We start from the raw sequence: 14422 nt of genomic DNA, 5'->3' as shown, positions 1-14422 counted from the left end.
TTAGATGTTCTTGTTTTTTTTTTCTTGCAGCCCTAGTATCCCAAATTGATATTCTGACGTTTGAAATTTTATTCATGTTTGTTTGTGCAGCTCTTTATAAAAATGACTTGACAGTACCTCAGAAAGGTTTCTTTATTCTCTCAGACACTATTACAAAATACTAACCTGACGACCATCATCCTGATTATTGACTAAGGGACCAGAATACACTGTAGTATACAAAGCCTGTTGACCTCAATTTAAGGCATTCACAGCATTCAGGTAGAAAGTTGGATGGTATCATGGTTATGACATGTTAGTACAAAAGTGGTCTAACCTCCTATGACACACAGTAAAATAGACTATAATTCAAAATGACAAGATATCCTTTTTAAGTGTGGGTACTGAAAGTAGGTTGCAGCTTTGACAAGAGCAATAATTTATTTTAATGAGCGTTGATCCCTGGGCGGAAAGGCTAGGTTTCTCATCTGCAGCTAAAAAGTTTCAAAAGTCTTACTCCACAATTATATTCTCTTTTAATATTATCTGTCTCATTTTTTTCTACCTGTCACTAACTCTGGCATCACATTAATACACACAGACACACACTCATTCATTTTTTTCACTCCTGCTGTGTGTCAGCAGGGCACCCACAGACTGGGAGTGAACACAGGCCTGGAGGGGGAGTGGTGCAGTCTCATTCCCGTAGGTGGACCATGCCAAACAAGCACGACTGGACTCAAATGGAACCTGAGTGAGTTAACCTTTTTTATTTTTACTATTTGAATAATGCCAGAAATACTTTTCTTTTTGCAAGATCAGTACCTGGTAGACATTTTCTTTTTAATCTCTTGCTTCTCATTTAAAAAAGAACATTTTTAGATTCTGATCAATACAGCTTACCCACAAAGGTCAACAAAAATATATGTGTGGTGAGGAGAAAGGAAAATAAAACATGTCCTCACTTTGATTTATTTTGCTGGTGAAACTGTCTAATAATCAAGATACGTGTTGAAAGATGAAGATGAAGTGTTTCAGGTGGAGAAGTAGAAATTCTTGGTGTTCTATCAGAGGTTAGGAAAACACTGCTGAAATCACAGGGGAGATCTAACATCAAGTGCTGCGAACAAACAGCAGCTCTCTTCCTTAGACATTTAAATTAGTTGCCAATATTGCACTCACAGTGGAATTAAGTTCTTCAGAATTTTTAACATGTTAAACAAGATGCAAGAAAGTACAGATGGTAATTTGTTTTGGTCAAATGAAGCTGCAGTTAATAAGTTTAATCAGGCTTCCTATATTGAGGACACATACATGCCACAATAAGTGTTGTATATTCTTGAATATTCTTGAAATCCAATCAGATACCCCTCTGAGGAACCCCATGGTCTTACTCCATTCTTAGTCTTATGGCCAGCTGTGTTCTTAATGAGTTGGCACATAATAAACTTCCACCTGCACGGCACCCTGGTACCTGGGGGAACCTGGGCCTCTATCAGTGGGGTTGCATAATGTGTCTGTTTCATGGTAGGTGTCCACTGTCGCTGTCTGTGTGTGCAGGTGTTTCTAGGGGTCTGTACACTTGAGTGAGCAAGCTTGTTTGAACATGTCTATATGTGTGTTTGAATACGCCACTGTCTGTGCTTCCAGTCCAGTTTATTAACTTGTTTGTGTGTGTTTTTGATCAGCTACTGTGTGTTGTATATTTACTCAGCACACCTGTAAGATGGCCTTCTGAATGGTAATGAGAGGGATTTTAAACATGAGAGTTCTATGCAGATTAGCCAGTGATAACAAGACGCATAATTAATCGCATGCATATTTAGAAGGTTGGAAATAATGATTTCCCTCTGGGGCTGCGAGGAAGGACCAGAATATGAAGCAAAAATTAAGAATCTAATTTTTTTCTCATATGTTTGACTGCTGCATGTATGAGTGATTATAGAGAGACAGTGCACCTTGTAGTCCCCTCTATCCCTGACTTGTGCATTTGTTTTTCTGTTTAAATTTCTGTCTGTGCACGCTCTTCAATGCAACCTGCTTCTATGCAACTTGATTGATTAAAAACTAAACCACCATTGTGCCACTTTTACGTGACACTAAGACTCTTTAGAAGTCCATTGAAATGATCCTCCACACTTGGGTTCAAAGCATTCCTGTGATTAAAAATATATGATTGTTCTATAAAGAGAGAGTTTGGCTGTCAGCCACTACACTCTTGCTGGCCCAAAGGAGACTTTTTGCCTTTACCCAGAGCTTTAACTCTTGCTTTAAAGAATAAAAGTCTGCACAGACTGATGTTGTTTTGATCCAGTGCAGAAATGTAAGATCGGTAGTCAGTTACTGAGCAAATTTTCTTTGGTTGTACTCCAGGAGAGTATGCAAGATAAGCTGAAAGACTCTTAACCCAAATTAATCATATCATGCGCTTTTATGTAAACTGATCCATAATTAATATTGTTGTGAAATTACATCAAACACAGTTTACAAGTATGCTCATGTAGCTGTGTTTAGGTTGGCAGTAAGAGATAGAAATTATACTCCTTTGAGAGTTTATCTTGAGTTTCCATCACTGATATTTTCTGTAGAACCGCATGAAATGTTTTGTTGGTATTTGGGGTTAAAATTGTCAGGGAGCTGTGAGGATTCAAACAAGAGTTCAGATAGAATTCAAATGTTAGTCATTACATTAAGCCACTCACTTTAAAATCTCTCATTTAATGTCCAAACAAAACACCTTGAATCTCTATTATGTTTCAGATCGTAGCACACAGTGTACGCAGTCAGGGTGATCAAAAGGAACAAAGTGATACTGACTGAATAACTTTATTGTTTCTGTATTTGCCAGTATTTACTGAGACATTTAAGATCATGTGACTGAAAAATGAACGGTCAAATCCTGGTTCGAAAGGTTCAGGCAAATTACATTCAGCACTTATATCTGAATAGTTTCAGAACTTTAGCAGTAGCTCAAAACCTCAAGAAAATACATATATACAGTAAAATACCAGTTAGTGGAAGCAGGAAATGTGCGTTTGTTGACTTCTTTAATTTACCCTTTACCACATAAAGGCTTGGTAGAGACACCATAGAGACAATTGTACTCTGAATGTGGCACTTGAAGCGCATGGGTCGATGCCCCGTAGCACCTACTGAAAGGAGATACTGGTACCAGCACTGTCAACTGCTGAAGGTCATGGCAGGAGCAGTCTGTTTTGGTTTTTTTTTTTTTTTGTTTCTGTGCTTTTCTCTGCTTCCGCTATAAAATACAATGACATGACAACATTTAGGTTTCGGTTGCTTCTCTGATTTAACAAACAATCTAACAAACAAATTAGCCATTTAGTGATTTTTTTTTTAAGCATATTGTAGTTGCTGCACAAAGTATTGTGACACCCTCAATTTTGCATACTGCATTGTGTATGCAGATTTTATTTTTTAGTTGATAGAATTTCCATGGCAGATCTTCTCAAGATCGTTTGGAAAATTCTGAGTGGGCTGCCATCCCGCTTTTAATCTGAGTGTCTTCTCCTGAGTCACCAGCGCCCTTCTAGTCTCAGTATGTTGGGGTGGTCAGCCCTAGGAACATCTTCTGCTTCACAACTATTGAGACTGTATGTTAAGCCTTTTGTGGGACACAAGTGTGTGCCATACTATGTCTAGGTAATCAGGTTCAATCAAGTTTCAGACACCTCTGCAGATGATACCTCTCAAGTAAAATTAAAGCTGGATCTCAACTGAAAATAGTGATTTTATCTGTGTAAAATTCTTAACTCAAAGAAATGTGCAAAAAGCCAAAGGCTCTGAATACTTTCTGAAACCACTCTATTTTGCATACTTGTACTGTAACTGTCTGGAAGCTATATTTGTACATAATATACTTAATCATAATAATTTCATAGTTATCAACCCATTGAAGTGGTTGAATGTACAGACTTGGCTTAGTAAACACTTAAGAGCCTGTGTTTCTGTGAGAGAGAGAAAGGAAAGGAGGAGGAGTCATCTGCTCAGTACATCACAGGCAGTGGAGAAAGGCTGGATAGCCGTGGCTCGGATGAGTTTTTGTTGAGACTGCACTGCGGTAATGATACTAAAGGTGGGGAGTGTACTACTAAATAATGAAGTGACTGCAGTGTACTAAGGTAACTGTAGGAGGGGGGTGTACAGTTCCAGAGTGAAGTGACTGCTATGTGGTAATAGTAATCCTGGAGCACAGGGCATGTCTTATGTTTATAATAATGTTGATAACATTAACATTAAACAGACTGACTTGAGATGTATAGATCTGGCATCTGTAACACTAATCTTACTTACATACCAAACTGTGGCAACTCACGCCATCGCTCGTTTCACTGTAATTTCCTCTTGCGTTCTCTCTCACACTGCTTTCTCTGCTTTCTCATTATTAGATGCTATGACAGGTGAGCTGCTTAGTATTTTCTTTATATACATATTAAAAAGTGTTAACTCAGTGTACTGTACATTATTACTCATATACTTATTATTCTGCTGTTCTGATTTTCTGAGTTTCGGTAACAGAAAATGCTGTTCTAACTACAAAATTTTTTTCAGTTGCCTGTATTTTGTCCATCTTTTGTTTGATGTTAGGTTGCTATCATTAAAATTTAACACCTCCTGCAAATGATTCACATTAAAAGCCAACCAGGGGAGGGGATGGAATCAAATAAAGAACTGTTTCTATCTGCAGCTGAGATAAATAAATCATAGCTACTGGAGAATTTACTGTATGTACGGGGGCCTGCATAATGTTTGAGACAAAGATCTATTGTTGTTCATTTGCCTCTGTATTCCACAATTTGAGATATTTATTTTTTGAAAAAATCATATGTAAATTATTCAGATTTTATTAAAGGATATTTTTATATGTTTTGTACAGAAAGCATGGCAGTGGTATTAGATAGTCCCCCTTACTTCAAGGTGCCATTATGTTTGAGACACACCAATGTTGTGTAAATGAAAGTAATCGTGTTTAGTACTTTTTGCATGTCCTTCGCTGTGCAGTGACTGCTTCAAATCTTCATGTCGTAGACTTCACCAGCTGCTGAGTATGTTCTTTGGTGATGCTCTGCCAGGCCACTTTTGCAGTCATGTTTAGCTCAGGTTTGTTTACGGGGCTAGTTCTCTTAAGTTTCCCATGCTCAGTTTGGTGTAGATCAGGTAATGAAGAACTGTCAAGAACTGTCATTTTTAGCTTTGAAAAACCTGTTTGTTGCTTTAACACTTTAACGAAGTGGTTAAAAAATGCAAATCTCAAACTGTGGCAGAATTAAATGAGTAAATGATTAATCTTTCTCCATTGCAGAGGGCAGTGTATATTCACTGTATGCATGTACAGCAACCCCTGTAAAAAATGTGGCAGGTCATGTCCTTAAATTACTCTTTTCCAGTGCTGAATCTAATTCTCCTAGTGCAATAAAAGTGCTGTCAGAATAATCAAAGTGATTGCAAATGCCATGATTTGGAAAGGAGAAATGTAAGAGAGGTGTGGTATAGAAAGGAACAAACAAGGAGATGGGAGAAGTGGTGGAAATGGCTGCGTCAGGAAAAAAGTAATACAAGGAGAGAAAAGAAAGACTTGGTGAAAGGAATCAGAGCAGGGTGAAAAAAGGTTGTGATGACATGAGAGGGAGAGAAAGAGACATGATGACAACTGTCTCGTTCATTTGATGTCTGAGGATGCGGATGCACAGCAGGAATGGGAGGATTATGAAAACTACTGGGAAGTGTGTGGGAGCTTTCAGAAGATTCTTGAATGCGTACAGCAGCACACAAACTATACACGCACTCACACACACACACACACACACACACACACACAGGCACATGCAATCTAACATATAATGTAGTCAATTTGCAGTAAAGTATTTCTTGCTATTCTTTTTTGTACAAGAAGATCTTGTTCCCTGATCCACTCATCTATTCCATCCTCTTACATGCTCATTATCATTGTCATTCCATCTGTTTGACATTTGGTTACCAAAGATACCACAGTAATAAACCTGTTGTTTGTCTGAACTGGTAGATTCATTCCATCCAACCCCAATCTTGACCTTGTATTGTTGTAGGTCAAGATTAGGAATGTCAAGTAGGAATGCTTAGCTTTTATATGAGAAGGTGAACACAGGTCTCTTACGTAACATAAGTCTTAGTTTGTGTTTCTTATGGAGTTGATATGATACTGATATCTTCATAGTTTGAAGATATTCTTACTGTGTGTATTTTTGTGACATGAATTCAACTGTCAAAAACTGGACGTTTTGATAATTTATGTTTGATAATTGCAGTTTCTCCTAGTTGACATTTCTATTCTTGTACTCATGTTTTCTTTAAATTTAACCTTCTCTCTGATTTGCTGTTTTGTCTCTGTCTTACACGTTTTCTATTTTGGTTTGTTCACATTGTCCTTGTTTTAAATGTCAGATGCACTCTGTTCCTTCCCTGGTCCAAACAACACAATATCCATTTGTGAGAGTGTTCATACTGTTTGTTTTTAGCTTCCTGTGCTTAATTCATCTGCATATATTTCAGCCTTAAGAATTATAAGTGTAAATGCAAACCGTGCAGCGTACTGGAGCACTTAAAGTTCACATTACACATTTCAATCTGACCTCAAAATGAACCATAAAAATAGTTTTTATGTTTTAAGTTGTATATGCAAATGCAAAAGTGCAGTCCATTACTGCATTAGTCCAGGATATTCAAAAGTATAAACGATCAAAACAAATAGCAGACGCATTATAAGACATTTTTTGTTGTGTCCTTTACTTTAGAAGTTCAAATTGAGTTGCTGGCTGGGTGGGGTGGGGGGTTCTTTGCACTTTTCATTGCTCATGACTGGGCACATAAACTCTGACCAGGCTCTTACAGGCCAGGCTCCAGCAGTTCACTGGTGTTGCCTGCAGTAACACATTAAGAGCCCTGTCAATTTCTTTGCATTAAGTAGCAATAACCTCTACTTTTCTCTGCTCATTTTCTTTGCTCATGTGTTTTCTGTTGCCCTCCAACCCTGCAGAAAATGCATTGCACTGGACTGCCCACCAAATAACCACCATAACATTAATCTGACATAAAGGGATGTCATTGAGTCTCCACAGTCATGAAAGCAGGAGAGGAGTCACCCACTAGAAATTACTGACATGCTCAGCTCTACAGCACAGCAACCTTCAGAGTGCATTGTGTTTATGTTTGTGTGCGTGTATGAATGTTCAGACACATTAATGCCTGCAGTTATTTGGAGGTTGGGGTATGCTCTGCACTCTCTCTAGTATTATGGATTTATTTACACTGATTATAATGTTTAGCATTGGCATTAAATCTTGCAGCACTAGAGAAATATTGAGCTTGCCAAGCCACATACACACACAGTGATCTTGCATATTGACCTCTCACTGTACCCTAGTTGGGATGTTAATGACCTATATTATTTTCTGCAGTTTGTATTCTTGTTTACTTACCACAAGAAGCCACCCATGAAATCAAGGACACCGTGTTCCTCCACACACATGTACACACTTTTTATTTCATTTTTCCTCTGGAACTTTTCCATCAGGATGACCACACACAAGCAACCATAATTGCAGCAGCAAAGATCCCCAATCACCTTCTGCAACAAGTAATGATCCTTATGCCTAAAACACACTTACTCTTATACACAGATTAAAGTGTAACGAGAAGCTCATTTAAAGCTTGCCAATAAGGAGCTATATATTTAAACCACTTAAGCCCACTGATATTTATAATACATCTTTAGCCGAGCAATAAACTAACCTTGGTTTATCAACCAACTACATCCAATGTATCCATTAAACTGAGAATTACCCACACATGGATTACTGAATGAGCTGACTGGGCACAGGCTCAAGGGGTCTGATGGCCCCTGGAGCTCAGCCATGAAATATCCCAGAAAGAGACAGAAATGACCAAAATGAATCATAAAACAACCACAAATAGCTGCAAAACCTCTTCAGAAACATGGGAAAATAACACACCTCTTACAGGAGTGTAAAAAGTGTGTTCGAGGGTCGAACTGACTGTGTGTTCATTAACAGCGTATGTTTTGGGAACCTGCCCTGGAAAAAGGTATGATGGTATTCACTCTGAGAGGTTTAAGATTACATTGTCATGCACATGATTAGAAACTGAGCTGAGGTTGGGTTTTAGGGAAGGCAGCAGCTGTTGGTATATGATGTATAGGTAGTGGGTGCCACATGGATTTATAGGCTTTGATAATGCTGCGATTTAAAAACATTGATCTGTGAATATTTTTCAGTCTGCATGTGCTGCATGTAGTAGAGGCAGTTCTAAAGGAAACTATGTATTCAGGATGGACTTCGTTGTACCATTAATAGGAAATGAGATATGGCAGTGTTTTCAATTCTCAAATAATTTAGAATTTGTTTAAGTGTGGAGTCATGTCCTAGTTTTTCATTTTCTCCTTTCTTCTTTCTCTGGTTTTATGAATATTGCTTTTGTGGAGGTGTTCACTGAATGTATATTGGTGATATGAAGGCCACGTTTAGGAGATAAAACATTCAGTAAAAGGATTTGTAAAAACCTTACCCCTTAATTTCCTAAAGAACTCAAACTAAACATACAGACACAAAAGTAATGAAAAGAAAGATGACTAAGTTTTAAATCAAGCACATTGTGCTCATTTTAAATGGCCAGCATATTAAAGCTGCTGTCTCTTGCTTTAGGCAACATGTTTGAAAATCGCTATCTTCCTTAGCTTTTATGTCCATCCATCTGTTATCTATACTGCTCATCAGGCAGAGGGTTATGGGATCTGCTCAAGCAAATCCCAGCCAACTCGGGTGAGAAGCAGGTTACACCCTGGAAGTAGATTCAGGCATTCACATTTACGCCTACTGGAAATTTGGAGAGGAAGCCTATGTACCCTGAGGAAAACCCATGCAAACACAGGGAGAACATGCAAACTCCACACACAGATAAAACCAGAATCGTCTTGCTAAGAGGCAGCAGTGGGAATTGCGATACATCTGTGTTGTCCTTCTCCCTACATGAAAAATGAAAACTACATTTTTGATGTCATGACAGTCATACGGTCTTCGACAGTCCTCTCAGTAAAACAGCCATCTCCCAAGGCTTGACCGCAGGTTCTTATGTTGTGATGTATAAAATGTCTTAATTTTGATTTCAACTTGTACTTGCAGCTCGGTGGTTGTGCATGAGCTTTTGTAGAGGGCAGAGGCCAAACTGTGGCAAGAGCCATCAAACGCTGGAACTTTGTGATAAACAAAGACTTAATCTAAACTGTCTCACATACACAAAAATCTCTCAAATTGTTTTGAGATACATTGGGGAGCACAGTCAGAGCCATGGCAGCTCCAGTTTAAATGGCGAACAAATGCCTCAGGCTTTACACTTTGTCTTTAAACACTCATTCTCCCTGATGCTGCTCATTGGCAGCCATCAATAAGGTTTCTGAAGAATAAAATGGAGGGTCAAAAGCTATCATCAGTGGATGAAATTCCTTCAAGTGTGCTTTGGAGAAATTATAAAACACCGCAAAACTTTATTCCAACAAGTAAAAAGCAAAGCCCCGATGGACGATTATGGAGGTGAGTTAGACAATAGGTCCCCATCTGTGAGTGGCAGATCTACTATCCTGTATCCAAGGGTGTGCGGTTGTTTGGCATGCAGAAAACCTCCTTAGTTATTTCCTTGTGACTCAGCCTTCTTCCATCCGACAGCTTAATATTAAAAAGCCTTCATCCTGCAGCATCACAGTCTGAATTATGGCTTCTGGCACAGTGTGTGTGATTGTGTGTGTTTAAACTTGCTTCGTCATGATGTTTTCAGCTTAGCGTGAATCATAACGAACAACAAATTTGAATAGCTGTCATCCATAAACCACCTCTTACCTACATTTTGTATGTGCGTGCGTGTGTGTGTGTTTTAGTTGGGGGTGAGGGGGTGGTGTCAGAGTGGCTATAAATGTAACTTTTCTTTTATATCCGTATGTTTTGTATTGGTGGGGATGCATGTGTACATGTGCACTTGTTTGATTGAGCTTTGAATTGTATTTCACAGGGTGATACTTTCATTTTATGTATGAGTATGCAAATATATTTTCTGCAGTGTGTTTGTATGAGAATCATGGTGTGTGGATCATGAACAATGGCTGTCAGCCCACTGACGACAAGGAAGCTGAAGAGGTTTTCCCCTGTAAAGTTCCCATCCAGTTTAATATGCAAATAGGTTATTACTCCACAACACTGATTCCACCCCTTCTACTTATACTTCATCATCACCAGGCTTATACACCTTTGCATTATATGAGCCGCAGACACGCATTCAATGACAGTACAATGACAAAGTGTGACAAATACTCATGCTGGCAAACATTTATTGATATTGTTAAACAAATGTCATTAATCAGTGTGATTTGGTTAATATAAAGATATATTGTAATTCGCTGTGCTCTCCAGGACTTTGGAGTTATAGCTCTTAAGACAGGTTATAAAATTTGCCATGGTTTTGCAGTGGTTAGGACTCATAGTAATAGGGTTGTGGGTTTGAGCCTTTGGTCGAGGCCTTTCTGTGTGGACTTTGTTCTCCCTGTGCCTGTGTGCGTTTTTCTCTGGATACTCTGATTTCCTCCCACAGTCCAAAGACATGCAGTTTGGGTTTAGGTTAATTTGTGATTCTAAATTGTCCATAGGTGTCAATGTGAATGTGAGTGTTTGTCTCTATGTGTTGGCCCTGTGATAGACTGGTGATCATCCAGTGTCAGCTGGCATTGGCTCTGTCCGGTCACTGACAAAGTAGTCTGAACTCATTTTGGTTTCTGAATTATATAATGTATGTAGCAAAAAGAGTATGGTAATGGAGCCGCAGATTTAGGCCTCCTTTTGTGTCTGCATAGCAGGCGTTCAGGCACAGTATTAAGTGTAGGTCACCCACATGTTGGCAGAGCTCAGAATTTATTACATAATCACTGTGGATGCACATTAAATGAGAGAAAATAAATGTGAGGTGTAAAGATACACTTGGATTTGTATGTCAACAATGTCTCTTACATAAACGAGTAATTACAGAAGGTGTATATATTGATTGGCTCTTGTTGAAATAAATATCAGGCCTAAACGCTATTGACATTTAGGTGTAATATGGAAATCTTAAAGATTATATGGCTGTGTAAGTGATACATAGAATTACCTTTGTCTTTTGAGCAGGTTTCTTGTGTTGCACACGAATGAAAAGTGAATCTAGTTTTGTCATCACATTAAGAATTTAAAGTTTGGCACAACATGACCCATTTAGTTGCAGTTTTTGAGCTTTTGATAATATCACATGATCTTCATCAATGCATGTATTCAGTGATCCCACATTGCATTGATATGTTCCTATAACATACAGTATCTGCTTTAATTAATCCTGAGTATTTCCACTGATGTTTTATTTTATTTTATTCATCAGGATAGAATATTTTATTATTGTCCACCCCCTACTAAGGACATCTGACATAGATAGAGACATAGAGGAGCACACAAACATGTACTTTTGAGCCTGACATACCCATATGTATTTTCTTTCCCTCCCACATTTCCCCCTTCTTTTCTAATATAACATAAATTCACTGAGATATACTCACACACGTTATTCCAAACACAGCATTTAAAATGTCATCAGACTGGTAGAGAACATTCAAATGACCCACCAGATGGGAGTTTTTACTCATTCTCTCAGTGCTGCACAAAGACAAACACAGAGGGACATACGCAGTATTCAAGGCATTAGTACCTGTGAACACAGACATGAAGTACTGCAGCAGACACATGGGCACCTGCACACAAATCCAACATGAGCAGGTGCTAAAATTGAATAAAAAACAAACACAAGTACACAGAAGGATTTCAGTGGCAAAGTCTCTCAGAGAGCCAAAGCAATTGAGAAATCTTAATTAAAAGTAAACTTTGGGCAAGATTAGAAAGCCTGCCCTCACTGTTAATGAGAACATGCTCTTTATGAAATGTAAGCCTTCACAAACACATTGGCATGCAAAGGAGACAGTGTTTTAATAAGGACTTCACTACATGTTCCATATTTTAAGTAACTCTGAACATGAAGAACATGAAGAATCACTGTGAACACTGACACACCTGTGAGTGCAGTGATGAAAATAACTCCAGACAGCCCTCCCAGTGGCATCTTTGCTTTAAGAGGAAAACAATGCTCTGAAGATTTTACTAATACTCTACTGACAAAGGCACCAAGGATTTTCCTTGCGCTAAAGTTTTAAGTGAGGTTTTGTGTTGTAATGTCTGCTTGAAACCCTCCAAGAACACATCTTATTAGAAAAATGAATGAGGCATTTGGTCCCATTGTGTAGATATGAAACAGCAGTGGAAAACTTTTTGATATGAATTCAGAAACAATAAATCCTAGAATAGTTGACAGGACCCACCTATAATGTTTTGTTCTGCTGCAGAGATGAAGCATTGCAACTTTAGCCTTTAGCGGTGAGATTTCAGTATTCAGGAAGCATTCGAAATACAGGAAAGAAATGTTTTCAAGGGAGGGCAAAGCAATGTGCTTTATCTTCTAGTCAAACAGATAGATGTGTCTGACAAACTTGGTTCAGTGAGGTCTTACCCAGTGTCCCTGCCAGAGGCAGACATCTCTACTGTAAGATTGTTTTTTTTTCCTTCTGTTTTTCAAAATGCAAACACGCATCCTGACCTTCTCCTATTCTTTTCATATCTTTTCTTCTTTCTCTGCCTGTTTTTCTGCTTGTATGGTCGACATTTCATTCTCAGATTCAGTCTAAAGAAATTAATCTATTCTGCCTTTATCTCTCTGTCTCGCTTTTTCCTACATATCCCCTTTCTACACATCTTCTCCAACACTATTTTCCTACACCTTTCTGAATAATGCTGCTTCTCCCCCCCAACCCCCCTCCGCTCCAAATCCCCCATTCCCTCTCCCGCTCTTTCCCTCTCATTTCCTCACTATCTCCTTCAGTTCTACTCACCAAGGTCTTAGAGAGGGGAAATGAAAGTGTATGTTTTGTGTAGCAGTGCAGTGTGTTTTAGAGTTTTATTATGGATCTGGAGATTTGTGACATAGTCCACATCACACACATGGGCGAAGGGGGGATTGAAGAGCAGCTGCTCTTAGCACAGCCTAGCAAAGAAACAGAAAGGAGGAGTGCACTCCTGCACACACATATGCACATATTTTGGACCAAATATGTGTTAGTAACAAGACCTGCTGTGTGTGCTCACATAATGCATGCACATACACAGTAAACAAAAACATATATTCAAGTATTCAAGACAGGGTATTCATTTTCACAAAAACATCAGCCTCATCAATTCATCTACTCAACCCCTTCATCAAGCAACACAAATAAACAATAACTTCTGATAATCACCATCTAATATCAAAATACATAATTTGCTTCACTGTCTGTCTGCATTGTTGCACTCTTGACTGACTGATACCACATTCCCAGCAAAGGCAAGTTTTCTTATCTGAAGGTCAACTTTAATCCAGCAGTGTTTGTCACCTCACACTCTTAGACAAACCCAGCAGAGACATCATAAACATTTAATGGAAGCAGCTATCACTGTACAACAGATGGTGTTAATACTGCTAGGGCATGCCTGGACTCATGTCATGGCCAATAAATAAACTTGAATATAAGGAAGCCAGGTAGTGAAAATGAAGCACACAGCTGTATTGAAATCCCAAACTGATAAAATATACTGTACACAATGGATAGTTTCCTAAAAAGAATACAATCATATTTTTCAGATCAGTAATGTTTCAAATTCCATTTTATTGTCTTATTACCACAACTGGAATTGGAAGTATGTGAATGTGTTATGTAACGTCAGTTTTTGTTTTGTTATACTGTTTGATCATTGTTCACACTCGAAAGGATTTGAATCGGCTGTACAAATTAAACTCTAGGAGGCTCTCATGTAATTTTGCATCTGAATGGTTCAACCAATAAACCTAAATATTTCTCCAGTCAGGAGTTTTTTGTGTTCTGTTACAGTAAGATAAACTGTATGTTAAAGTTTTGCCTCATTCATCTCCCAAAGTACAGACAACTGTAAGCTTATATGCAATTCATTCATTTCAGGATTTTGAAACATAAAACTTATTTAGTATTAAAGCAGTCACATTCCCCAGGATTGTTTGGTGGCTCTAAGGTGAAACAAGCTGCTTTAGTCTTGGCCCTTTTGAATATTGCTATCATTAGTTTTACTGTTTCACCTCAAACAAGCACAGATCATGAACAGTGTGTTGCAATGACATATAAAATCATGGACTGCAGATAAACGTGTTAAAAAAGGAGGCAAGTGTTCCTTGCTAGATTTTCACTTGTAATTGGAAAAATTATCTGTCTGTGTCGCAGCACCTGGGATTACAGTGAATACCTCAGTGT

At 38.4% G+C, this 14422-nt stretch overlaps 1 protein-coding gene across 2 annotated transcripts in view; it reads left to right on the top strand.

Moving 5' to 3' along the window:
* tpk1 (thiamin pyrophosphokinase 1) overlaps positions 1 to 14422 on the top strand; it is a 50136-nt gene that overhangs the window by 31936 nt on the left and 3778 nt on the right. For both annotated transcript variants that reach the window (XM_026292461.1, XM_026292460.1), the window contains exon 8: positions 625 to 733. In XM_026292461.1, the coding sequence (XP_026148246.1) occupies positions 625 to 733 (109 nt within the window). The remainder of the gene's footprint in view (positions 1 to 624; positions 734 to 14422) is intronic.

The sequence above is a fragment of the Mastacembelus armatus genome, chromosome 20 (genome assembly GCF_900324485.2).
Source record: "Mastacembelus armatus chromosome 20, fMasArm1.2, whole genome shotgun sequence".
Lineage (NCBI taxonomy): Eukaryota > Metazoa > Chordata > Actinopteri > Synbranchiformes > Mastacembelidae > Mastacembelus > Mastacembelus armatus.
The sequence above is the reverse complement of the archived record's forward strand: the minus strand, read 5'-3'. Positions and strand labels throughout refer to the sequence as shown.